Genomic DNA, 27,230 nt, shown 5'->3' on the forward strand with positions numbered 1-27,230 from the left:
AGCCCCAAGCTCAGGAATTCCTGATCCCTCCAGCTCCCTGGGAATACAAGGAACAAAAGGAATCACAGCAGTGTCACATTTGTCAGGGATGAGCTGCAGAAACAAGCCTGGAACTGAGCAGCCCTGAACTTGGAGGATATTCAGGTCCAAATCCAAGCAGAGAGAAAAAAAAAGGAACCTCGTTTTCTTTCTGGAGTTGACCAAAATCCAGGCCCAAAAATCCAGCTGCAGCCTCCTGGGAGCTCAGGGCCTCCACTATCAGCCTGGAATATCTTTATTCCACACAAGGAAAGCATCTTTATTCTCCAGGGATGCAGGGACTGAAAGCAGAGCCCCCAGCTCCAGGTGCCTTTTGTGTTAAGAGATAAGTATCACTGATGGGAAAGCACCAGCATTATCTCTCCTCCTGCCTGTTCCCACCAACAACCAGCCCCGAGGAGATTAGTGGCACATGCTGCTGCTGTTAATTAGGGAGACATCATTAATCAGCAGTCCTGGTGACACCGGGCTCTGACCTTTGGCTCCAGCACAATCCCATCTGCTGACTTCACCCCCCCCAGGAGGAACCTTCCTGAGCACAAAACACAAACTGCTGGGAATCAGGGAAGAATTTACCATCTAGTTTTAATATTTCCTGGATGCTGGGGCTTGGATGAGGAAACCTGAAAGCAAGAGGGAAGCATCTTCCCTTCCTAAAGCAAGAAGGACTCAGTGCACATGGAAAAATCCCTCCTTTCACCAGCTCTAAAATTAACACAGGGACTCATCAAGGGAACTGCTCCAGCACAGAGATTTTAGGCCTGGAGCACACCTGGGTGAAGAATAAATCTGTCCCTGTCTGCTTGTGGTTGTTATTTTGGTTCTCAGCCTTGGCTCGGGGAGGAGGGGCCGTGGATGGAGATTTTTGGCAGCAGGTGGGGAATTGGGATCCTCGAATTGGGATCCTCAAATTGGATCCTCAGCTTTGATTCTCGACTCCCTGAGGTACCAAAGCACTCAGCAAACTCTGAGAGGGGCTCAGATCTTCCTAAATTTATCAGGTGTGAGCAGCAGACACGATGCTGCCTCTGTATTCCCTTATTCACATCATTTTAGGGAATCACGGGGCACATTCCTAGAGGGGAGCAGTGATGCCCCAGCAAAGGTGATCCCACAGTTCTTTGATCATCCTGATGGGATGTGCTGGTGATTCCCATGTGGGAAACAAGCCCTCCCAAGCAACCCCAACCCCATCCCTTTAGAGCATCCCTCCTGTTTATGTCGTTCCCACAGCAGGACTCCCAGATCCCTCAATCCCACCCAAGCAAAGCCTCCTCTTTCCGTGGTCTCCTTAGCAACCAAGGCAAGATAAGTGATGGAACAGAACCCTGTGGATGCTGGAGATGTCTCTTTTTATGGCCATGCAGGAAGGAGAGTGAAAGGCAGCTGTTTATGGCCACATGGTGCTGCTTTGGCAGGCGCTGGGGGCCCCTCAGCATCTGGACGACAGACCCAGACAATGGATTGGTTTTAATCTCAGAGATTCCAGCTAAACTGATTGCAGATGCTCTCTGCCTGCTCCCCAGCCAGCGTGGGTGAGGCAGAGCAAGGACAAGAACAACTTTTTGTTGCCCACAGTTCCAGGGCAGGGCAGAGAAATTCCACGGGACACCCTCGGATTCGGGTCCTTCACCCCAGACATGGATCAAAAGGCTGAGCTGGACCCTCCTGGTTTCAGGTCCTGGAATGTCAGAGCACTGCAAGAAACCCCCCTTGCTGTTGGAATTTTAGGGAAAGTCTCGTGGCATCCTGCCAGGGAAGATCCACAGGCACAGATGTCTTCTGGAGATAAAAGAAGGTCCATCCCCCCCAGTCCAAGGATTGACCTCTGGAGCTTGGTGTTCCACTCTGGGAAAAGATTTTCTGAGGGGCTGAACTCAGGTCATAGAATCCTGGAATCACAGACTGGTTTGGGTTGGGAGAAACCATAAAGATCATCCAGTTCCACCCCCTGCCACGGGCAGGGACACCTTCCATTAGCCCAGGTTGCTCCAACCTGGCCTTGGACACTTCCAGGGATGGGGCAACCACAGCTTCTGTAGGCACTAGAGACCACTAGAATTATCCTAGCAAGGAAAATGCCTGGATTACAGGAAAGTGGGAGTATGGGAACAATCCCCTGGGAGCAGTGATGCTCCTTTCCTGGAAAAAAATGACTTGGAAGAAACCCCTCTGAGACAAGGAATGCTGTCAGGAATGCTCTAAGTGCTCTCCCTGTGTAGCTTTGCCACAAATTCCATGTTGAAGGTCTGGATTTCAGTGCATTCCTCACCCCTTGTCTTGGTTACAGCAGAGCCTTGGAGAGGAATGAGAGGGAGGGGGAGCTCCTGAGGGATCCAGCAAGGTGGGACTCGATCCCAACATGCTCCATCCATGTTTTCCCACAGAACTGTGTGTCCTGGTCTAGGTGAGCCCCAAATTTATCTGAGGCATACACTGGACCAACTCACCCCAAGCCCAGGAGCAAAGAGCAGTCCCAGGAGCTCCCAGAAAACTTCCAGAGTTCTCCCTTAACTACCACAACCAGCCTGGAAATTGTTAAATTCTCACACCTCATGTGAAGACCCTCAAAAGAAAAGGCTTTGAGTTTTCAAAGCTTCATCAGACTGAGCTTTGAAGGCATCCCTGAGCTAAGCAGAGACCTAAAGCCTTCCAGAGATCCCTTCTGTCCAGTCAGTCTGTGCTGCCATGAAAATATCCTTCAGAAAACACCTGCCTGAAAAATCCAACCCCCTTCTTTCTAATTTAAGTCTGTGCTGCCATGAAAATATCCTTCAGAAAACACCTGCACAAAAAATCCAACCCCCTCCTTTCATGTTTAAGAGAAGATCAGGCAAGCCCTGCTCCTCCTTTCCTTGCCTTGGGACTCCAAGAACCAAATAAACAGATTAAAAACCTCATTTTGCCCTGTCTGGGAGGCAGGATCAAGCCTGGCATGGGAGATCTCTCCCATCTCTCCTTGGAAGTGCCCTGTGAGCAGAGAGACCCTCAAGATTTCCACCCCCTTGTGCTCTCAGGATGTGGGGAAGCTGAGCTAAGCAGAGACCTAGAGCCTTCCAGAGATCCCTTCTGTCCAGTCAGTCTGTGCTGCCATGAAAATATCCTTCACAAAACACCTGCACAAAAAATCCAACCCCCTTCTTTCTGGTTTGAGAGAAGATCAGGCAAGCCCTGCTCCTCCTTTCCTTGCCTTGGGACTCCGGGAACCAAATATACAGATTAAAAAGTCATTTTTTGGCACTTCCTCCTGTTTGGGAGGCAGGATCAAGCCTGGCATGGGAGATCTCTCCCATCTTTACTTGGAAGTGCCCTGTGACCAGGAGATCCTTGAGATTTCCACCCCCTTGTGCTCTCAGGATGTTGGGAATCTGAGCATCCTTCAGATCTGAGCCTTCCTTACCTTCACACCTGTGGCTGGTCTCGCTCTGCTTGTGTCCTGCAGGGCACTTGCACTCGTAGGAACCCACAGTGTTGATGCAATTCCCACCTTGGCAGAGGCCAGGGATGGCTTGGCACTCGTCCACATCTGGGGGAAGAAGAGCAGGGACGTGAGGAAGCGCGGCCATCCCACGGATCCACGGGGGAGGAAAGCTTTGCTCCAAGATCACGTTTCATAAACCCCCTCAGACTGCACCAGAGATAAAGTGAAGGACAGGAAATGGCCCTAAATGGTATTCCTGGCTCATCCACACGAGCAGGAGGGAGGCAAAAGTCTGGGAATGCTTTCCAAAGCAAACGCCCGTGTGTCCGTCCCCCCGCGGTTCGTTCCCCAGGGAAGGCTGGGGTTTAATTTTGAACCTGGAGAAACAACCTGCCATGATTCACCACCTCTCGTGGGGTGGAGGAGGTTTGAGAACTGCACTGTGGCCGGAATCTTTGAGCTAAAATGATCCTGGATGATCCCATGGGAGATTGAAGGTCCGTGGTGCTGCTCTGGGAGACACGACGACGGATTGTGGGAGTCACATAGAGAGTTCTCTGGTTTGGGGCTCTGTTCTCTGTGTTACATGTTTTGGGGCTCTGTTCTCTTTGTTACATGTTTTAGGGCTCTGTTTTGAGACTCTTCTCTGTGTTCCCTGTTTTAGGGCTCTTTTGGGGCCCTGTTCTCTGTGTTCTGTTTTGGGGCCCTGTTCTCCATGTTCCCTGTTTTAGGGCTCTGTTTTGGAGCCCTGTTCCCTGTATTCTTTGTTTTGGGGCCCTGTTCTCTTGTGTTCTCTGTGTTTCCTGTTTTGGGGCCCTGTTCTCCATGTTCCCTTTTTTAGGGCTCTGTTTTGGGGCCCTGTTCTCTGTGTTCCCTTTTTTAGGGCTCTGTTTTGGGGTCCTGTTCCCTGTATTCATTGTTTTGGGGCCCTGTTCTCCATGTTCCCTTTTTTAGGGCTCTGTTTTGGGGCCCTGTTCTCTGTGTTCCCTGTTTTAGGGCTCTGTTTTGCTCCCTATTCCCTGTATCCATTGTTTTGGGGCCCTGTTCTCTGTGTTCCCTGTTTTAGGGCTCTGTTTTGCTCCCCGTTCCCTGTATCCATTGTTTTGGGGCCCTGTTCTCTGTGTTCCCCATTTTTGAGCTCTGTTTTCACCTCCTATTCCCCGTGTCCCCTATTTTGCTGCCCTATCCTCTGCATTCCCTCCTTTGGCTCCCCTGGCACACCCTCCTCCTCCTCCCTCCCTTCTCCCAGCCCGGGCACATCCCCGTTGGCACCGACCTTGGCAGGCCCCGGTGCGGATATTTGGGATGAAGCCCCGGCGGCAGGGATGGGGCTGGGCAGGGCACATCTCACAGGGGTGTCCCCAGGCCCGGCCGATGGTGGCACAACACATGGTCTTGGTGCAGACGATGCCACTGAGCTGGCCCTGGCACATCTGGTTGTTCACTTGGCTGAAGCACGGCCCGGTCCGATAATCTGGGAAAAGGGGGGGGAAAAAAAAACCACATCCAGGGGTTAGATCCCGACAAGAACACCAGGATTCCTCGGCCGTTCGGGTGTGAATCGATGAGTTCTGAGGGGGAAAAATAAAAATGAAGCCCTGCAGTGATGAAAAGAAGAGAAATTTCAGGCCTGTGCTGGGTCTAAAATGAGCTCAAAATAAGGAGAGGTGGTTTCAGGGCTGCGGTTTCACCTGTTCTGTGAAGCAAAGCAATCAAATTTTATTTTATTTAGGAGCAAAGATCCACCCCTGGAAGTGTCCAAGGCCAGCTTGGAGCAACCTGGTCTAGTGGAAGGTGTCCCTGCATTCCTTAAGGACCTTCTTTAAGGTCCTTCCAACCCAAACCATTCTGGGTCATGATTAATTCCTTCAATTTAACTCTTAAAAGATCCCCTGGCAGTTTGAACTTTAAAACCCCAGATGCTGCAGAAGCAACTGGTGTTTCCCATTCCCAACCAGGATCCTCCCATCCCTTAAAACCAAAAAAAAAAAAAAAAAAAGGATTTTTGAAGGGCTTTGCTTGCACTGAGGAATGTTGGGTTTGACCCTCAATTAGGGATATTGGCACAGCAGGAAACTAAATTCTGAAATAATAAGGTTTTCCCTTCTGCTGGGAATAGGTGATTTCGTGTAAGTGTTTGATCTGTGGCTGGAAAAAAAGGACCTTTAACCCAGAAAATTCCACATGAACTGTCTGAGGAAGTTAAGTGTTGGTCTGGCTGAGACTTGCTGAGGGAATTTCGAGGTTGGAGAGTCCAGTAATTAGTGATTGCCTGTGAACCCAACTCCTGCATCAGCTCCAGGATTAACCCCCAGCTGTCTTTGCAGTGAAATATTTGGATTTGATGTGTGAAGCGACCAAAAAGTCCTAGGGGGGGGTGGTTATACCTGAAAAACGAGCCACAGGCACCCACAGGCAAAGGGGAAGAGTTTAACCTGGGCTAGAATTGTCCCACCTGGAAAACACACAAGAAATCCTGGGAAAGGACCAATTAGCAAAATAATTGCTTATTTCCAGCTTAATGCTCCCTCTGATTTGTGTTTCTTGAGCAGCTGGGAGCACGGTCAGGCTTGAAAATTAACGCTGATAAAAGCAAAATGAGAAGTTTGGTCCGTGGGTGTCACCGAGACCAACAGCAAGAAGGATTTGAGGGGAAAAGAAAGCACTGATTTTGAAGTGAAATAGGTGTAAAGGTGATGGGATCTCATAAAAAAAGCCCTTTTTTTTGGCAGCCTGAACAGAACCACGAGCCACGTTTGCAAAGGTGAGTTACCAAATAACCGTATATTGGTTTTTTGGACTCAAATTTTATCGAGATACCAAAAGCAGCAGAAGAAGACGCCCCTCAAAGGGACTCAGAAAGTCAGATTAATAAATGTATAACCCCAAACCAATGCAGGAAAGGGGGTGGACTTGCACCTCCCACCCCCTCTGGAGACGGAAGCACCGCAGCAAGAATTCCTGGAGATGGATCCTAATGAAAGCACAATTGTGAGGAGAACACCCCCTTTGAAACAAGCACTTGACAAAAATAGATTTTCCTATGTAGATTACTCCTTTGGAGGGGAATGAAGCCAAGGAAATTGCAGTCTGGAGGCCAGGAAGCCTGGCTGCCTTCCAGCTCCCATCTGTTGCTAATTCGAACGGGCAAATTATTAAATTTTTAATGAGGCAGCAATCAAATTTTATTAAGGAAATACGGACGCTTAGGAGATGTCTAAAGCCCTTTTCCAGCCCGTGTTACGGGATCTCATCTTCCAGGAACCTCAGTGCAGGGTAAGTTGTCCTTCAGAAGTCCTGTTTTTTCCCTGGAAAAGCAGAGGTGAGGTGCTGAAAAACTGGGATTTCTGCTTCCTCTTCCAAGCTCACTCAGCTTTACAACAAGAAGAGCCCAGTGGTGGGACATGGATGAGTTCCACCCTCCCACCTCCAGGTGAAGTTCTCGTGACAGAGATTGCAAGAAATACCGGATCAGGCTGGATTTTTGGGAAGCTTCAACCACGGCAAGGTGGGTTTAGCTGCCTAAAAACAACCCCCCTGACTCCACCACCCCAAAGGACCCGGCCAAGAGCGAACATCCAGCGGGGGACAACCCTCAGCTCCTCTCCCAACATCCATCAGCAGCCTCGTATCCAGGCACTTGATCCTGTTGCCATATTAATTTCCAGCTAAAAACACGCTCGACACGTTCCATCTGTAAATTCCTTCTCGCTGGGGTTACTCCGGGGTTACTCCAGGGTTGTTCCGGGGTTACTCCGGGGTTACTCCCTGTGTCTTCTTGCTTGAATTGCAAAAGACACTGTGGAATCAGAGCTGAACCACGAGCCAGGCAGGAAGGGAGCTGGGAGTGGGGATGGACAGGGAGCTGAACAGGAGCCAGAGTGTGCCCAGGGGGACAAGAAGGCCAATGGATCCTGGCCTGGCTCAGGAACAGGGTGGCCAACAGGTCCAGGGAAGTGATTCTTGCCCTGGACTCAGTGCTGGTGAGGCCACCCCTGGAGTGCTGTGTCCAGTTCTGGGCCCTCAGCTCAGGAAGGACATGGAGGGGCTGGAGCAGGTCCAGAGGAGAGCAACGAGGCTGGGGAAGGGACTGGAGCACAAGTGCTGTGAGGAGAGGCTGAGGGAGCTGGGGGGGCTCAGCCTGCAGAAGAGGAGGCTCAGGGGAGACCTCCTCACTCTCTGCAACTCCCTGACAGGAGGGGGGAGCCAGGGGGGGGTTGGTCTCTTTTCCCAGGCAACCATCAGCAAGAAAAGAGGGCTGGGTCTGAAGCTGTGCCAGGGGAGGGTTAGGTTGGATATCAGGAAGAATTTCTTTGCAGAGAGGGTGCTCAGCCATTGGAATGGGCTGCCCAGGGAAGGGGTGGATTCTCCATCCCTGGAGGTTTTTAAGCTGAGACTGGATGTGGCATCAGTGCCATGGGCTGGGAACCACAGCGGGGTTGGATCAAGGCTTGGATTGATGATCTCAGAGGTCCCTTCCAACCCAGCTGATTCCATGATTCTATGATTCTATGAAATGGGGCTCTTTGCTCAAGAAATGGGACTCTTTGCTTTGCTCTCTGCAGCCCCTCGCCCTCCCCACCCCTGCAGAGCCACGTCGGGGCTACAACAAGTTGTACCCACTCAACCCCTCAGCCAGACGTGCTCAGAGGAGGAGGAGGCCTGACAGGGACAGACCTCCTGCATTTGAGTTGCACTCTTTGATCCCTGTGAGTCCCTTCCAGCCGGGAATGTTCTGGGATTCCCAGTCTCCCAGGTGGGAATTCAGATCCCCGAAGATGCAAAAGCAGGAATAATTGCACAACTTTCTCTGTTATTTAAAACACAACCCCCCCTCCCAGGGTGTGAGCAGATCCCAAGGGAAGGTGAAGGAACTGAAGAGCTGCTCCCACCCCTCTTCCAGCCTGGGTTCCTCTGGCACCATTTGGCTGGAATTCCCTCCCGGGGCAGGCCCTGGGGCCGGGTGAATTCCTTCCTTCCAAAATAAACAAACAGAGAGGAGATTTTGCTTTGCTGAAAATCCAATTCCTTCTCCCAACAAACAATGCCTTCACTGGGGGTTTTTTATTTAAAACACTGAGGACAAAAGGATGCCTGTGAGTCCTCCCTGGCCATCTCTGGACTCACTGGCATGAGGGCACCCCAACACACACCCCAGGCCTTGGCAGGAGGCCCCGCTGGGATCTGAAAGCTCCAGCAACTGGAACAAGGAGAGAAAGGGCAGTGGAGGTCCAGCCCAGGGTGTATTTTGTTGCTCTCCATCAGCTGGAGGTTTGGTCCCCCAAGTCCTTCCTGTCTGTGACCCCCTGGGCTTTTGGAGCAAGGCATGAGTGTGCAAACTTGGAATCATGGATAAAATCATGGAATGATTTCCCAAAAAGTGGGAAGGACCCCCCAAGGATCATCCACACCAGCTCCTGGCCCTGCCCAGGACACACCAACAATCCCCCCCGTCCCTCAGAGCATCGTCCAAGAGTTCTGGACATGTTCCGCAGGGTTTTCCTTCGGTTTTCTCCACCCCCTGCCCCTCTTTATTTAAGGAGTTGGGGTTAATTTGTCCCCTACGAACACAGAAACATCCACAGCAACAATGCAGCAGGATTTCTGTAGAATCCTGGAATATCCTGAGTGGGAAGGGACCCCCAGGGATCATCAGGACACCCCAACAATCCCCCCCTGTCCAAACCCTCCTGGAGCTCTGGCAGCCTTGGGGCCGTGAGCAACTTCTACCCAAAAAGTTCCCACACCAACTCTGGATGGGAGTGTTCCCTGGAGAAGGCTGTGAGTGCCCTCCAGGACCTGCTGGGACAGCTGGGAGCTTAAAATTAAATGTTTAATGGAGCGATGGATGCCCTGCTCCTGGAGAGACCATGGAATCACAGAGTGGTTTGGGTTGGAAGGGATCTTAAAATTCATCCAGTGCCACCCCCTGCCACGGGCAGGGACACCTCCCACTATCCCAGATGGCTCCAACCTGGCCTTGGACACTTCCAGGGATGGGGCAGCCACAGCTTCTCTGCCCAACCCATGCCAGGGCCTCCTCACCCTCCCAGGGAAGGATTTCTTCCCAATATCTCATCCAAATCTCCCCTCTGCCACTGGGAATCCATTCCCTCCTTGTCCTGGCACTCCATGAACATATGGGACAGCACACAGGGGAACAGCATCTCAAAAGCCACCAGCCAGACATCCCTGGAATGACCCAGCTCCAACCCCTGCCGTTGTTTCGGGGCGAACACGGAGATTTTCCAACCGGGATCGTGGCTCTGGGCTCCCAAATCCCTGCTCAGCCTCTCAGCCTGAGCTGATACGTGACAGCTCCGGGAGGGAGGGAGGGGGGGCTGCAGAGGGAACAGCATGAGGGTCTCCTTAAAGGGCTCCTTTCTCATGGAATACTTTCTCCACCTAGTCATTTCCTTACCTCATCCAAACACAGCCACATTCCTCATGTTTAACTGTTTGGACTTTTGCAGAAAAGAAAAAGCTGGCTGGGGCACTTTTATATAAGGCCAGACATTCCAAGTGCTGAAAAAACACATTCAAAGGAAATAGTGAAGAGAGAAACTTTTTTTTTTCTTTTTTTTTGAGTTTTCCTGTCCTATTTTTACAGTTTCCTGACGGAGTCTCGGCCTCCCGACGAAACCCGAGATGGAGCCCCACGCACAACCCTCCTCCTGCCCTCCCAGCAGCATCTGAGGCACAAAGAACACACCAGGATGGGAGTTCCAGCAGTTTTGGGAATGTCTGGGAGGGCTGGAGCCGTGTCCTGTGTCCTGGGAGAGACCTCAGGATGAGGACACTGGTTAGGCAGGGATGGAGGTGCAGGAGTGGAGGTGGCACTTTGGGTGGAAGCCTTGCACCTCTCAGAGTCCTTGGGAACATGTCTATGGACAGGCTCTTGGAAAAAAAGGGCATGGAGATGGTGGCTGTGGCCTCCTGGACTGGGTGTTCCTAACAGGAATGAGGAAGGGAAGGAGGAATTCATGTCTGACCAGTGGGAAGCATTTTTGGGCAGAGCTTTTGTGGACTTTGCCCACCTTCCTTCTGGGAGGAGCTGATGGCAAGGACACTATGGAGTGAGGGCTTCCCAAAAATCTGGCTGGGTTTCCAGGTCTTCCCTGATCTTATCAAGGTGAAGAGCATCTCCCTCTGTCCCTCCCGTGTTTCACGAGTGGGTTTATTTTGTTATTTCAGCCAAATTTGTGACCTGTTGTTCTGCCTGGAACAGGTTTGCACCCAGGAAAAGCAGTTTGGGAGAATTCCAGGCCAAACATTCCTGCCAGATATAAAGCTAAGCCGTGGGAATGCTGCTCCCAGGAGGAAATGAACTCTGAGGTTGGTTCCCACCGGGCACCGTGACCCCTGAGCCACCAAACAAGCAAATGAAGGGATTAAATATCTATGCTGGAGAATAATTCTGGAGAACTTTTCCCCTTTCCCTCTGGCAGGGGAAAAGCAGCCTGTGATTGTCTCATTAAGGATAAACCATAAAAGCCACGGGCACACAGGGACATTCCATGTGCAGGATCCACCAGGGCTCCCAGCAGAGCCTGCCTGGTTTTCCACAGAGGGAAGAAATGTGGTTTTCACACAACCTGTCATTATCTGATCAAGGCAACCTGTCTGCAGGAGGCAAATTGCAGCCTGAAAAACCGAATGCAGGGAAGTTTCTGCCAGATCTTTCCTGCAGGAAAATTTACATCAAAATGCCTTTTCTGCCACGAGGCAGAGAAATGGGAGGTTATTCCTCACCTTTGGAAGGAGGCTGAGGAGGAGGAACTCCATCACACAGCTCAGCAATGAGCTCTGCTTTATGTCTGAACATCTGCTTTAGCTGAGCACCAGGAAAAACCCAGCTGAGCTCCTGGTTTCTGGGCAGGAGGAGGAATCTCTTTGTGAACATGGAATTTTAATAAAAAGCTCATCTGGGGGGAAAAAAATTCATAGAATCCCAGAATGGCTTGGGTTGGAAGGACCTTAAAAATTATCCAGTCCCACCCCCTGCCATGGGCAGGGACACCTTCCACTATCCCAGGTTGCTCCAAGCTGGCCTTGGACACTTCCAGGGATGGGGCAGCCACAGCTTCTCTGGGAAAACCTGTGCCAGGGCCTCCCCACCCTCCCAGCCAGGAATTCCTGCCCAATATCCCATCTCACTGTGCCCTCTGGCACTGGGAAGCCATTCCCTGTGTCCTGTCCCTCCATCCCTTGTCCCAAGTCCCTCTCCAGCTCTCCTGGAGCCCCTTCAGGCCCTGGAAGGGGCTCTCAGGTCTCCTTGGAACTTTCTCTTCTCCAACCTGGCCTTGGACACTCCCAGGGATGGGGCAGCCACAGCTTCCCTGGGAATTCCATCCCAGTCCCTCCCCACTCTCACAGCCAGGAATTCCTTCCCAGTATCCCACCTAAATTTCCCCTCTTTCACTCTTAAGCCATTCCCTGTGTCCTGTCCCTCCATCCCTTGTCCCAAGTCCCTCTCCAGCTCTCCTGGAGTCCCTTTAGGCCCTGGAAGGAGCTCTCAGGTCTCCCTGGATCCTTCCCTTCTCCAGTTAAACCCCCCCAACTCTCCCATCCTGGCTCCAGAGCAGCCCTGGGAGCAGCTGGGCATGGATGGAGGAGAGATTTTTGCCAACTGGAGATTTATCCCCAAACCAAAAACCGACTGGGCAGCTCAAACTAATGAATTCCCCATCTTTTCCTCACAAATTCATCCTGGGGGGTGGTTTCCAAATGAGGCTGGAAATTTATGGAGAGGGGAAAAAAAAAAAAAATCATTATGAGAGGAAAAATCTGAGACAAAGCCACTGAATAACTCAGGAGGTGGGAGTTGGAGAGGCCTTCCAAGGAAGAGTGATGGGGTATCCTGCAACATTCCCAGCAGCTGGAAATGTGAGTGGATTAAAGTGCAGCTTGTGCTGAGACACCCTCTGGATCCATCTGTGTGTTCCAAGCTGGAATCCTGGATGGGATTGTGGCCTGTTTACACGTGGCATGGGGTGCCTGTCACTGGAGAAGCTGCAGCTGGAGGGAAGGGGACAGATCCATCAGGATGGAGCTTTCCCTTGGACAAGGCTGACTGGCAGGATTGGACCACCCCAGCATTTACATCATAGAAATAAAAATCCTCATAAATTATTCCAGGCCTTAAATATTTCAGGGCGAGTGGCAGAGTGATGGAAATTAAATGGAATTAGGAGAGGAATTGTTCTGGGCAGCCAAGACCTTTGAGAAATTGGTAAAACATATAAAAATGTGCCAACCTGGGGGGGCTTCCACGAATCTGACTCAATGCTAATGGAAATTTCTTCCAGGATTGGAATTGTGGGAGTTAACAAGGAACCCCAAGTTCCCAAAAAAACCCAAAGATGTGAAAATCCCTTTGAAATTTTGGTGAATCCACGGACACAGGCTCAGAAATGCTCCCTGAGTGCACCTCAGAGGGGATCCCTGTGTTGTATGTGCTGAAATAATGACATATTTCTATAAAAATAGGAAAAGCTGGGTCTCCAGGGAAGCAGAATCCTGGATGATGTGATCTGTACGTGGACACAATCCCTTCCAAGGCTCTTCCTGGGATGTGGGACTTGGGAATTCTGAGGCTTCAAGAGCACAGCTGCCTTCCAGCTCAAGTGTTTGCACTCAAGAACATCCCTAATTTTTGGAAACCAGGGAGAGGAGAGGACATGGAGACCCCCCCAGGGCCTTTCTGAACCAGCCAGATCAGAGGAACCTCCAAAAGATGGGGGATGTTACTCTTAAAAAGCTATTTTTTTTTTTCTCCAGAGGAAAAGAAGATTTTCTTTCATGGCATCCCCAGGGATGGAAAAAAAAAAAACCAACCCCAACAACCCAAATTAAAACCTCATCCTTGGCACCACAGGAAGGGCTTCAAACCACCACCTGAGCCAAACAGGTCATTACACCTCATTTTTTCCTACTTGCAGGAGGGTGAAATCAGAGACATGACATCAAAACGCTTCATTTTTCGCCGTAAAACCATTAAAAAAATAATAATAATAATAATAAAAAAAAAATTTGGCCTCTGTCCCCCCACAGCTTCATTTTTTTCTGGGCTGCAGCTTTTTCCTCCCACACTGATGTAATGGGAGTTCACGTTCCCAGAGCCTGCTGGGCTTGTACAATGCAGTCATTAGTTCCTCATCCCTGAAGATGTCAGGGGGAGGCAGGAAATGATGCTGAGGTTCTGGGAGTACCTCTCTCTTAAGGTATTTCCCTCTGAAGTGGAGAATTTCCTAAATGAAGTGTGAAGGTGCTCAGGTTGCTCCCAGTACAAAGCAGCCTCTTACTGGAGCCCCCACTGCTCCCAGCACTCAGAAATTCAGTTTATCCTCAGAAATTCAGTTTATCCCGGTTTAAAAGCCAAGGGATTTCTCTTTTTGGTCACAGAGAAAGAAAGTCAAGTGAAAACCCCGAAATAAATCTGATATTGGGTGGATTTTTGGGGGGGTTGGTGACTTCTTTTTACCAACACCAACACGGGCACGTTCAGTGCTCACCGGTCCAAAGTGATGCTCCAGAGATGGGATCCAGGGGTTGGCAGAATCCTGGGATATTTGGGGTTGGAAGGGACCTCTGGAGATCATCCAGGCAGGGTCCCCTGGAGCAGGTGACACAGGAACTGCCCCAGGTGGGTTTGGAATGTGCCCCACACCCTCCCCAGTGCTCTCCACCCTCCATGGGAAGAAGTTCTTCCTCAGGTCGAGGTGGAATTTCTGGTGGTTTAGTTTCTGGCCATTGCTCCTCACTCCTTATCTCACTTTTGAAGTGAAGAGAGGTCCATGTGCCTGTGGCAGAGCTGGTGATCCCTCTGTGATCCCTCCCCCTACCCAGGATCTTGGCCAAAAGGCCGAGGACTCGATGGGACGCTGAGGAAGTTTGGTGAAACAAATCTGGGAGGAGCTGTCGGCTCCCTCGAGGGCAGAGAGGCCCTGAAGAGAGACCTGGATAAATGAGAGGGCTGGGAATCACCAGAGGTGTGGAATTTAACACACACAAGAGCTGGATTCTGCCCCTGGGGTGGGACAACTGGACAAACTCGGGAAGGAGAGGCTGGAAAGCAGTGCCATGGGAAGGGACCTGGAGGTCCTGGTTGGTGGTGAGTTGAATATGAGTCAACAGTGTCCTGCTGGGCAGGGCCAGGAGTTGGACTGGATGGTCCTTGTGGGTCTCTTCCCACTCAGAATATTCCAGGATTCTATGATGAAACTCATCCTTTCCACCTATGAATATAAAAAAACCCTTCTAGTGGGTTTCAGGCTCTGCTTTGAATTAATCTTCCCTCTGAAAAATCTTTGGGAACAAGGATTAGAGCTAACATGAGAGCTACAGATGATCCAAGGCTGTTACTTGACTCTCCTGCCACTGGAGACTCCCAAGGATGCCCCTGAACACCTCAGACCTCAAAGAAATCCAGCAGTGGTCCCATCTCCAGCAAATCTGGTGCTTAGGGACTCCTCCTAACGGACTCAGGGATGGAGCAGGAACTCATTTTCTCCTTGGAAGGGTTAAACCTTCCCTGCCACGCTAATGATCCTTGGAAGGTCATTCCCAAGCACCTCACTTGGCTCCAAACCCCCCAACTCCAGAGATGGAGTTCAGGGGTTGGCAGAATCCCAGGATGTTTGGGGTTGGAAGGGACCTCTGGCTGGGAAGGCTGGGAAGCAGTGGCATGGGAAGGGACCTGGGGATCCTGGAATATGAGTCAACAGTGTCCTGCTGGGCAGGGCCAGGAGTTGGACTGGATGGTCCTTGTGGGTCTCTTCCCACTCAGAATATTCCAAGATTCTATGATGAAACTCATCCTTTCCACCTATGAATATAAAGAAAACCCTTCTAGTGGGTTTCAGGCTCTGCTTTGAATTAATCTTCCCTCTGAAAAATCTTTGGGAACAAGGATTAGAGCTAACATGAGAGCTACAGATGATCCAAGGCTGTTACTTGACTCTCCTGCCACTGGAGACTCCCAAGGATGCCCCTGAACACCTCAAACCTCAAAGAAATCCAGCAGTGGTCCCATCTCCAGCAAATCTGGTGCTTAGGGACTCCTCCTAACGGACTCAGGGATGGAGCAGGAACCCCTTTTCTCCTTGGAAGGGTTAAACCTTCCCTGCCACGCTAATGATCCTTGGAAGGTCATTCCCAAGCACCTCACCTGGCTCCAAACCCCCCCAATCTGCCCGGCCAGGAGCCTCTTGGAGAAAAGTGTAACTTTTAACATCTCCCGGCAGAGCGAGGGCTCTGTTTGTCTTGGCAGGGAGGAGCTGTGTGTACACAGCTGGAGAGCTTGTTTTGTCTCTTAGTACAAGTCTGGGCTAAGCCAAATCTCCAAAGGCTTTGTAAAAATGCTCTCTTTATTTAAAGAATTTTATACATTACAAGATGTCTCCAAAGTCAGCCCCTGCTCAGACCCCCTTCTTTTTTCCCTGTCTCTTCCCTTTCTCCCTCTACACTTGGTTTTCCAGCCCTGCTGGATCCAGAAGTTTCTTTGAGGAATTTCCAGCTCTCTGTTCACACACACAGCCAATGCCTGCCTCAATTTATGAGCCTCGACACTTCAGCGAGGAGCTCTGCAGACACAGCTCTGGAGCTTGGATTTGTGGGGTTTTAGGGGAAGGGATCTTCAAAAGGCCAATCAGGAAAACCTGCCCTGACTGAAGCAATGCAAGGAGAGGGCTTGGAGGATCCATAACTGCAGCACTCCACAAGATCTGGGTTTGAAATAGAGATGCTGAGGCTGCTCCATCCCTGGAAATGTTCAAGGGTAGGGACTGGAGCAACCTGGTCTAGTGGGAGGTGTCCACTGGACACCTCTAGGGTGGAACTGGATGGGCTTCAAGATCCTTCCAACCCAAACCACTCTGTGACTCCACAAAAGCAGGAGACTGGAACAATGAAAGGTTCCTTCAGCAAATGTGGTGTGTGGAGGCTTTTAAAGAACTTTCCCTTCTCTGCAGCCAATAAATGTGAGGCTCCAACCACAGCAGAGGCCTTTTATGGGGCACCTGCTCCGGGAGGTTCAGGAGACACTTTTCCAAACCAGGGAATGTTGCACAAGCCCGTGGAGCTGTGTGTGTTTAAGCAGGGCTGGCCCATGCCTGGGCTACCAGAAACCAACTGTTATTCCCATCTCACCCCCTAAATCACCTGGCCAAGAAGCCCCAGCACGGAAAAAAAAACATTCGAGGCAAGAACAGCCCAAATCCTTGGCCATGGAGTTAAAACAGGACGAGCCCAAGCTCAGGGAAGGAGAGAGGCCAGAGAACCGGAGCGTTTCCAGGGAGCTTTGATCTTCGTTCGGGGAGTTTGCACGGCGGTGTTTCGGTTTCATTTCTGAGCCGTGCCACCCTGGGCCTCGCCAAAAATCATATCAGGGACGTCCAACAGGAAAGGAAAGGGAGAGATTTTGTGTCTCGGCCAAACCCTGGATTGACAGGGAGCTGAACAGGAGCCAGAGTGTGCCCAGGGGGACAAGAAGGCCAATGGATCCTGGCCTGGCTCAGGAACAGGGTGGCCAACAGGTCCAAGGAAGTGATTCCTGCCCTGGACTCAGCACTGGTGAGGCCACCCCTGGAGTGCTGTGTCCAGTTCTGGGCCCTCAGCTCAGGAAGGACATTGAGGGGCTGGAGCAGGTCCAGAGGAGAGCAACGAGGCTGGGGAAGGGACTGGAGCACAAGTGCTGTGAGGAGAGGCTGAGGGAGCTGGGGGGGCTCAGCCTGGACAAGAGGAGGCTCAGGGGAGACCTCCTCACTCTCTGCAACTCCCTGACAGGAGGGGGGAGCCAGGGGGGGTTGGTCTCTTTTCCCAGGCAACCATCAGCAAGACAAGAGGGCTGGGTCTGAAGCTGTGCAAGGGGAGGTTTAGGTTGGATATCAGGAAGAATTTCTTTGCAGAGAGGGTGCTCAGCCATTGGAATGGGCTGCCCAGGGAAGGGGTGGATTCTCCATCCCTGGAGGTTTTTAAGCTGAGACTGGATGTGGCATCAGTGCCATGGGCTGGGAACCACAGCGGGGTTGGATCAAGGGTTGGATTGATGATCTCAGAGGTCCCTTCCAACCCAGCTGATTCCATGATTCTCTGATTCAAGTGTTTTTGTACCCACGGTGCCCAAACATGAATGTGATCCAGCCCCTCAGCAAAGCCACGCGTCCCTACGAGGGCAAACTGTGCTTCCCACTGGAGCTGCTTCCCACTGGCACCAAACCACGGGAGCTTTACAACGAACCAGAGCTGGCTCGTGCTCCCCTCCGTGGCGTTTTTAACTAAAATAAGGTTCTTTCATGGAAAAACTCGATGTTCTGGTCACGGCTTTCAAGCTTTTTCGAGTAAACGTGGTACTGAGCCATCAAAATAACTTTGCCAAGGTGTTGTTTCTCAGTACAAGAGTACTGGCTCTTGGCCTTTTATTAAATTCATGTTGACTTTTGGGGTTTGAGGTCCGCGGGCGTTTGAAAATTATCAGCTGTTGGTGTTGGTGATGTCATTAGTTTTCATTTTTGAGGGCTGACCTTCACCCAAAAGCATCTGTCTCCAGAGGCACCCAAGACACGTCAAAATCAGGCAATAAATCGAGTTCTTATTGGATTCTCTGAAATAGGAGAGGCAGGAGGCTGCAGAAATGGTGCTGCTGTGGGGGGAGCTCAGAGCTCTCCCAGGGAGCTGCCACTGCCTGCTGGAATTCCTGTGCCAGCTGGCCAAGCCTCACAGCAGCATTTTCCATGTGCTCCCAGACTCTGGGTGGTCCCTGACTCCTCCAACGTCCCTGCTCTGCCAGAGCTGCTCTGAGCCCTTCTTGGGGTGCCCCAGCCTGTCAGGCTCACAATAAATCCTCAGGGAAAGATGGAGAAAGGGGTACAAGGTCTTATGTCCCCCCCTTCCTCCTCCTTTCCTTGAGGTTTTGTCTTCCCAAGCCATCATTACAGGTGCTGTTTCCCAGGAAGTGGCTGGATGTCATTCCACTGATGGGATGGAGTGAATCAATTCCTTATTTTCCTGGGCTCCCACACCCAGCTTTTGCTCTCCTTGTTGAAATGGGGATGCCACCCCCATCCATGTCCCTGCCTGACTTCCACCTGCCTTCTGCCCATCCCAAGGGAGATGGGGCTGAGAGAGATGTAGGATTGGCTGTTTGGCTGCCCAGTGGGGTCATCCCATCATAAAATCAGGGAATCTCAGACTGGTTTGGGTTGGGAGGGACTTTAAATCTCATCCAGTCCCGCTCCCTGCCATGGGCAGGGACACTTCCCACCATCCCAGCTTGCTCCAACCCGGCCTTGGGCACTTCCAGGGAAGAGACATCCACAATTTCTCTGGGCAGCCTGTGCCAGGGCCTCACCCCCCTCATAGCCAAGAATTCCTTCCCAATATCTAAACCTGATTTCCCCCCCTGGCACTTTTAAACATTTTGGTTTCTGGTCTTTCCCTCTCAGTGATCAGGAAGGGACCGATGGCGTCCCCTTCTCTTCAGGAGGAGCTTCCTGGCATTTCTAAGCCTCTCCCAGGCCACCAAGACAAAAAAAGAGGGACATGCCCAAGAGGAAAACACCCTTTTTGTCCTCAGCAGTGATGGGAAAACACCCTTTTTGCCCTCAGCAACAAAACAAACTGCGGAGAGGAGGATCCAGAGACACCACAGGGAGCGGGGACTTCTCATCCCGTAACCACGAAACGCTTTGCACCCGAATTTATCATTTCAGGCCGGGCCATCCGAGCAAGAATTCCCATAAATGGAGCATCCTTAACACACAGACTTCACCACACCCCTCCTGATGTTCTAATTTGATCTGATGTCCCTTACCTCTCTCGCACTGGGGGCCGGTGAATCCGTAGACGCAGGCGCAGCGGTTGGGCCCGATGCACCTCCCGCCGTTCTGGCAGCCGTTCTCACAGACAGCTGGAGAAAAAACAAGGAGAAATCCATGATTTTTTTTTTTTTTTTGCTCCTGGTGAACCCACAGAGCTGAGGTTCAGCCACATCCCTGCTGCCAACGCTTGCAGTGCCACCTCCACCTCATTCGCCCGCCCGGAGCCTCCTCCGCGCTGGGAAAAGTCTGAGGGGTTTTGGTTTTTTGGTTGTTTTTTTTTTCCTTGGAAAATTACATCCTGTTCCCAAAGGAGCCCGTTTATGACAAGGCTATAAAACCCTCGGAGGATTTCCTGAGCTCTGGAATCTCGGTTTGTTGGGGTCAGCACCGGGATTTAAATGTCAGGGCCGGGGATGGATTGGTGGCGAAGGAGGAAACGCAGACGGGAAAATGTTTAAGGAATGACAGTGTGTGGGAATGTGAGGAATGGGAGACGAGTCAGGAATTTAGTCCCACGTCCCCAGAGCAGGGAAGGAGCAGCCTGAGCAGCACGTGGACTTTTTAAATATTCATTGGCTTAAAATGGGACCTGCCAAAAACTGCGGTGGACGGTCCGGGAGTCAAAGGAGGAGGTTGGTGATTGGGAGCCTGGAATTATGGAATATCCAGAGTTGGAAGAGACCCACAAGGATCAGGGAGTCCAACTCCTGGCCCTGCACAGGACAAGCCTCAGCGGAGAGGAGGATCCAGAGACACCACAGGGAGCAGAGACTTCTCATCCCGTAACCACGAAACGCTTTGGACCCGAATTTGTCGTTTCAGGCCGGGCCATCCGAGCAAAAATTCCCATAAATTGGGGAATTTATGGGAATCCTGAACACACAGACTTCAACACACCCCTCCTGCTGTCAATAACCCAATCTAATGCCTGTGCTTTGTGCCCAGCTCAGAGCCCAGGTAGAGCCTCCTCTGGGACCCGGATCCATCCCGGAGCCGAGGCAGCCGGAATGTGCTCCTTTGGGATGCTGCCAGCGGGAGTCTCCGGCGTTCCCACCCTGCCGGCGATGTCCTGCCAGCATCTGAGCCCTCTCCCAAGGACATTCCAGGTGGAGCCGGGAGCTGCACGTAACCCAGGGCTCCCTGCACGCTCCACTCCAAGCCCGGGGGTTGCTGTTACTCAGATTTTTCCCAAGTTTTTGGCTGTTTGGGATGAAATTTTCCAGCTGGTGCCTCCGGCTCCGCTTGGACTTTCGGGAAAGTCGCGGCACCGACGAACCAGTGGGAGCTGAGGGGAAGTTTAGGGGGAATGGGAGGGGGTTTGTCCAGCTTTTAAAAGTCCTCCTTGGCTTCCCTGAGAACTCTGGGGGGTTCCCACAGTGATTCCAGGGATTGGGAATTTGCCTGGAAAGTTCTGATGGATCAGAGATTCTCTCAAAGACATTGCTGGTGGTTGCTTGTTAAAAGAAATGCTTATTTAAATGTATTATTAAATAATATATAAATAATAAGATATAAATTTAGTATATTTATTAATTATTTTATTAATTAATATATAAATTATTAATATATATTAATATTAATATTAATATATAATTAATATAGTTATTGTTATATTAATTTATTAATAATAATTAATGAGAAATAAATACTGCAAATAATTATGTTATAAATAAATATAATTCAAGTGTTGTTTAATGTAATAAATAGTTCTATAAAAAAGAATTTTACATTATAGAAATAATAATATATAATATTTAGTATATTTATTAATTAATATATATTTATTAATATATCAATTTATTAATATATCAATTTATTAATAATAATTAATGATAAATAAATACTGCAAATAATTGCTATAAATAAATACAATTCAAGTGTTGTTAAATGTAATAAATAATTCTATTAGAAAGAATTTTATGTTATATAAATGATATTAATTCATCATTATTATAGTATAAATATATGGTTTAAAGTATAAAATTTATTATATTAATATATCATCTTAATAATACTTATTATTATATTCATTATATTAATGTATTTATAATTAATATTATATTATTATATTATTGCAGTATTATTAAAGTAAACATCTGAATTATTTGGTTGTTTCCAGAGGAATTTTAACTAATACACACCTAAATTTATATATATATTTATATATATATTTATATTTTTATACTGACAGTGAATTTATATCTAATCTATATTTATAGTGAATTTATATCTATTTACACACAGTGAAATTAGATCAAATATATAGAGATATATAGACAGAGACTTGCTAAGGGGCCCTCCCTGCCCTTCCCATGGCATTCCCAGATCCCTGAGTGCCCGTGCGCTCCCTGCCCTTCCCGTGGCATTCCCGGATCCCTGGGTGCCCGTGCCCTTCCCGTGGCATTCCAGGATCCCTGGGTGCCCGTGCCCTCCCTGCCCTTCCTGTGGCATTCCCAGATCCCTGGGTGCCCATGCCCTCTGTGCCCTTCCATGGCATTCCAGGATCCCTGGGTGCCCGTGCCCTCCCTGCCCTTCCTGTGGCATTCCCAGATCCCTGAGTGCCCGTGCCCTCTGTGCCCTTCCCGTAGCATTCCCGGATCCCTGGGTGCCCGTGCCCTTCCCGTGGCATTCCAGGATCCCTGGATGCCCGTGCCCTCTGTGCCCTTCCTGTGGCATTCCCAGATCCCTGGGTGCCCATGCCCTCTGTGCCCTTCCCATGGCATTCCCGGATCCCTGGGTGCCCATGCCCTCTGTGCCCTTCCCGTGGCATTCCCGGATCCCTGAGTGCCTGTGCCTATCCCGTGGCATTCCTGGATCCCTGTGTGCCTGTGCCCTCCCTGCCCATTCCCAGATCCCCAGGTGCCCGTGCCCTCCCTGCCCTTCCTGTGGCATTCCGGGATCCCTGAGTGCCCGTGCCCTCTGTGCCCTTCCCACAGCATTCCCAGATCCCTGGATGCCCGTGCCCTCTGTGCCCTTCCCACAGCATTCCCAGATCCCTGGGTGCCCGTGCCCTCTGTGCCCTTCCCTCAGCATTCCCAGATCCCTGGGTGCCCGTGCCCTCCGTGCCCTTCCCATGGCATTCCAGGATCCCTGGGTGCCCGTGCCCTCCATGCCCTTCCCGTGGCATTCCTGGATCCCTGGGTGCCCGTGCCCTTCCCGTGGCATTCCAGGATCCCTGGGTGCCTGTGCCCTCCCTGCCCATTCCCAGATCCCCAGGTGCCCGTGCCCTCCCTGCCCTTCCCATAGCATTCCCAGATCCCTGGGTGCCCGTGCCCTCCGTGCCCTTCCCGTGGCATTCCCAGATCCCTGGGTGCCCGTGCCCTCCCTGCCCTTCCCGTGGCATTCCCAGATCCCTGGGTGCCCGTGCCCTCCGTGCCCTTCCCTCAGCATTCCCAGATCCCCAGGTGCCCGTGCCCTCCCTGCCCTTCCCATAGCATTCCCAGATCCCCAGGTGCCCGTGCCCTCCCTGCCCTTCCCTCAGCATTCCCAGATCCCTGGCTGCCCATGCCCTCTGTGCCCTTCCCATGGCATTCCCAGATCCCTGGGTGCCCGTGCCCTCCCTGCCCTTCCCATGGCATTCCCAGATCCCTGGGTGCCCGTGCCCTCCGTGCCCTTCCCGTGGCATTCCCGCGGCATTCCCGCACTCACGCTGCCCGCAGTAGGTGCCGGTGTATCCCTTCTGGCACAGACACGACTCCTCGGAGCAGCTCCCCCCGTTCATGCACCTCACGTTGCACGTTTGGACTGGGGGGGAAGGAAGAGCGGGGAAAACGTCACCCGGGGATCCCAACCCCTCCAAAATCCCGGGATACGAACCCCTCCCGTGGGATGGACGGGCAAAGCTTCGCCGGCCCGGGGTGGAAAAGTTGGGTCGGAAGTTGCCGGTTCCGGTTAAACACACTGAGTAAAATCATGGAATATCTTGGGATATTCCCACAAGGATCATCCAATCCAACTCCAGGCCCTGCTCAGGACACCCCAACAATCCCCCCCTGTCCCTCAGAGCGTTATCCAAGAGTTCTGGACATGTTCCCCAGGGTTTGCTTTTGTTCTTCTCCACCCCCTGCCCCTCTTTATTTAAGGAGTTGGGGTTAATTTGTCCCCTACGAACACAGAAACATCCCCAGCAACAATGCAGCAGGATTTGTGTAGAATCCTGGAATATCCTGAGCGGGAAGGGACCCCCAGGGATCATCAGGACACCCCAGCAATCCCTCAGAGGATCATCCAAACCCTCCTGGAGCTCTGGCAGCCTTGGGGCTGTGCCCAAACCCTGGGGAGGCTGGTCAGTGCCCAACCACCCTCTGGGGAGGAAGAACCTTTCCCTGAGATCCAACCTCAACCTCATTCCACAGAAACCAAAGGCACCCACCCATTCCTTAAGGAATCCACCCCAATTAAACATCTCCAGCTTCATCCTTCCTCCAGGACATCCCACCACAGCCCAGGAGACTGTGAGTGAGGGCAGAATTCCTGACATCTCCCTTTCTTTGAGAACTCTCTCTCTTTGAACAAATTTTTCTTTCAGATATTCCACATTTCCAAGATCTCCATACCATTTTTTTATCATTATTTCACGGTACTGCTTCCCTTTAAACCCTTTTCACATCCTAAAATCTGCCTAACCTTTAACATTCCTCCGTCTTAAAGCCTCGTGAGATGTTTGGGGGGATAGAATTTCTTTGGTGGAGGAAACTTTGAGGACATTTATCATCCTTTTACAGTAACTACATGGCTTTGTTGGTGACATTCCTTGGCTACAAGAGGGTTTTTTTGACAGAAATCTGCAGAGAAAAGCACGTCCCATCTATTCTTCCATGTGAGAGTTCAGCTTTCACACCAGATTATGACCCACTGGATGTGACTAAGGCACTGTAGGAAAACAATAGCAATAAATAAGCTGGGAAGTTTTATCCTGCTGCAGACACAAAGCCAGGACAGGGCTTGAAGTGTTTCATCGTTGGAGGAGAAGAAGAGCCCCCAAAAAATTAAGTTTTCCTGCTAAAAGTTGAGTTACAAATGGCCCTGGAACGACACATTTCTCCTTTTGTAATGTGACAACTCCGACTGCAAGGGCCTGAGGTTAGAGCAAGTCACGTGAAAACTGTTTTTCACGTTAAAAAAAATGAAATATTAAAATCAAAAGGCATGGAGAGAGCACAGCTCGTGCCTGCCAGGGAGAGGAGGGGCCGTGCCTTGGCAGCTCCGGGGGGCTGGAGAGGGGAAGCGTCTCCTCCGTGCATCCAACACCACTTCCAAGCAGGCAAGAGCTGCCTGTCCAAGAGGCAGCAGGACTCAGGAGTGTCCAGCAGGGATAATGAGGCGGTTCAGAGGGATTCTGGAAGGCTCAGGGATGGGAAGGCTCGGGGGCTCCGCGCTCGCCGCGTGCGCCGCGCGTTTAATCCCGGCGGCGCTGGGGTGGTTTGAATTAGTCACGATGTCTCCTCGTCTTCCTACTGCTCCCCCCGGGCCAGGGATCCGGCCAAATCGGGATGGAAGCTTAATCCTTAAGGAAAACTGAGCTGGAGGCTTCAAAGCACGGCCCGGGGTTGTCAGACACGAGGTCGGTCTCTCTGGGAAAAGGCCCCGATCCCGGCACATGCTTCCCCTTCCAGCCCTCACCTCCATCAGTCAGCCCTGGGAAAGCAATTAGAGCCAGAAATCTGGGAGGGCTGCCCAGAGACACAGGGAGCTCGGAAGTGTCTGTCTGTCAGAGCTGTCCATCTGTCAGGACTCTTCCTTACGCATCCCGAGCCTCGCGTTCAACGCGGGGTGTGAGAAATTCGGGGCCTGGATACGAGAAGAGCCCTGATGCTCATCCAGAAACATTCCAACTAACTGGCAAAGGCTGTTCCAGCTCCCATTTCTTACCCCTGCCACGTTCCCGAAAGCCCTGAGGTCCCATCACCATCTGATTTATCACAGACTCCCACAATGGGTTGGGTTGGAAGGGACCTTAAAGCCCCTCCAGTTCCACCCCCTGCCACGGGCAGGGACACCTCCCACTATCCCAGCTTGCTCCAAGCCCTGTCCAGCCTTGAGTTGTCCAAGGCTGGCCCTGTTCAACCCCCCCCTGCAGATCTGGAATGCAGAAGAACCATCTTTCAACCGGGAATTTCAAGGCCTGTTGTGCTTTTTCGGGATTTTCCAGGGCAGCAAAGTTGTAGGAAGAGAACAACAGCTCTCCCTGGTTAACTTTTCCCATGCTTGGATGGGGCTGGATTAGTTCTCCAACTGATTTTGAAGGCTCAGTGGCTGCTGCTGCTCTGCCAGAGGAGTTTGCAGGCAGGTTTTCCCTCTGCTCACACACTCCCACATCTAAACAGCCACTTGCAAAGGGCTCCTAAAACATCTTTGCTCCCCAAAGTAGGAAACCCAGCTTTTTGGGATGACACAGCACAGGCAGAGCAGCTTTCCTTGCCTCTGGAATGCACAGCTCATCTGCTTTACTCCCCCTGAAGAATTCCTGAGAAGTGCAGCCCCAAACATGCCCTCAATGAATCCCAGATTGGAGCCCCTGCAGAGGAACCCACCCAACCCCTTGGAAATCCACCCCAGGCTCCTGGGAATGCCCAAATGTCCACCCTGCTCACAGCATTCCTGGCATTCCTCCCTGATTGCTTCCACATGGACCCTCACTCCAGATTCCCCAACTTCTGTGGCTCCAGCACCTTCCCCTTCCCAGAGCTCTGGGCACCCACAGGCTCTGGAGCTTCCTGGGGGGTATTTCCAGGGATCTCTGGGAATTTCCTCCTTCCAGTCACACCCTGATTGTGATTTTGAGGCTTTTGGAGGGTGGGGGGCAGTTCTCTGACCTTCCACCAGACGCCTGCAAGTCACTTTATTAACAATATATTAACAATATATTAACAAGAGCTCGTCTCCAGCTGGTCAAAAATGGAAATAATTCACTTCTGGGTTGTCTCTTTCCATCGGAGACCTCAAAAGACTCGATAAAATCCCATTAATTTCTGGATTTTACACAAAATCACCCTTCTTAAAACACAACTCTGGGGTTTTTTTGCTGGCAGGGGGTTTTTTGGCTGTGGTGGGATCGAGGAGTGTTGTCACTTATGGATGGACTGATATAAATCACCCGGTGTTGTTGCCCACATTTAGGGATCTACAGTGCAGGAAAAGCCTCATCCAGGTGTTATCCTGGCTTTTTAGAAACACGTGGAGCCCTTTTGGGAAGAGCTTTTGGCCTTGTGCCACGTGAACAGGTCCCTGTCCCAGCACTGCCTCACCCTCCAGCCTAAAAGGAACCTTCTCCACGCCTGCAAAATCCCAACTGGGAACATCCCAAGTGGCAACTCGTGGCCAGCAGCCCCTCATATGGGACTCCTGACTCATCTCCAGCCTCCAGCAGAACTCCCAGGTCCTTTCCAGTGGGAAAAGGGCACAGAGGAGCAATAATTCCTTTCCACCAAAAAAAAAAAACCAACCCTGTGAACTCTCGGGATTTAGATTCCACCTGGAGAGTTTTCCATGCAGAGCCCTGTGCTGCAGGTTGGTGTTGGAAGCACCATGCAGGGATTCCCAGAGGGATTTGGGAATTGCTTCCTGCCTGCCTGTCATTCTGCTCTGCAGAAATCCAAGCCAGCCAGCCCTCTTCCTGGAATTTTCCAGGTGTTTGTCCCCAGAAAAAGCGGGAATGCCGCGTTCCCAGCTCCAGCAGTAATTCCATCTTGTCACTGCAGTTTGCTTTAAAACCCTGGGCAATCCCTGCCCATCCAAACCACAGCCTGGCAAAAACTTCATCATTTTTCCATTGGAAAAAGAAAAAAAACAACAATCAAAGATATTTCTTCAGTTCCCAAAAGCAGGGACTGATTTGATTCCACTTCAAAGAGCAGCCAAGGCTGGATGGACTCCTTGGCAGGCCCTGTTTGCTGCTCTGGGATGTGGTTCCTGAGCTGCATCCCAGAGGATTTTTCATCCCAGAGGAGCAG

The 27,230-nt window shown here is 51.1% G+C and overlaps 1 protein-coding gene across 1 annotated transcript in view; it reads right to left on the reverse strand.

Moving 5' to 3' along the window:
* The window catches only part of LOC135403211 (fibrillin-2-like), a 71,603-nt gene that overhangs the window by 29,351 nt on the left and 15,022 nt on the right, over positions 1-27,230 (reverse strand). The window contains exons 4-7 of the mRNA XM_064636948.1: positions 22,927-23,022; positions 19,272-19,367; positions 4,737-4,934; positions 3,440-3,565 (exon numbers count right to left, since the gene is read on the reverse strand). Coding sequence (XP_064493018.1) covers positions 3,440-3,565; positions 4,737-4,934; positions 19,272-19,367; positions 22,927-23,022 — 516 coding nt within the window. The remainder of the gene's footprint in view (positions 1-3,439; positions 3,566-4,736; positions 4,935-19,271; positions 19,368-22,926; positions 23,023-27,230) is intronic.

Source organism: Pseudopipra pipra, chromosome 27, assembly GCF_036250125.1.
Source record: "Pseudopipra pipra isolate bDixPip1 chromosome 27, bDixPip1.hap1, whole genome shotgun sequence".
NCBI lineage: Eukaryota > Metazoa > Chordata > Aves > Passeriformes > Pipridae > Pseudopipra > Pseudopipra pipra.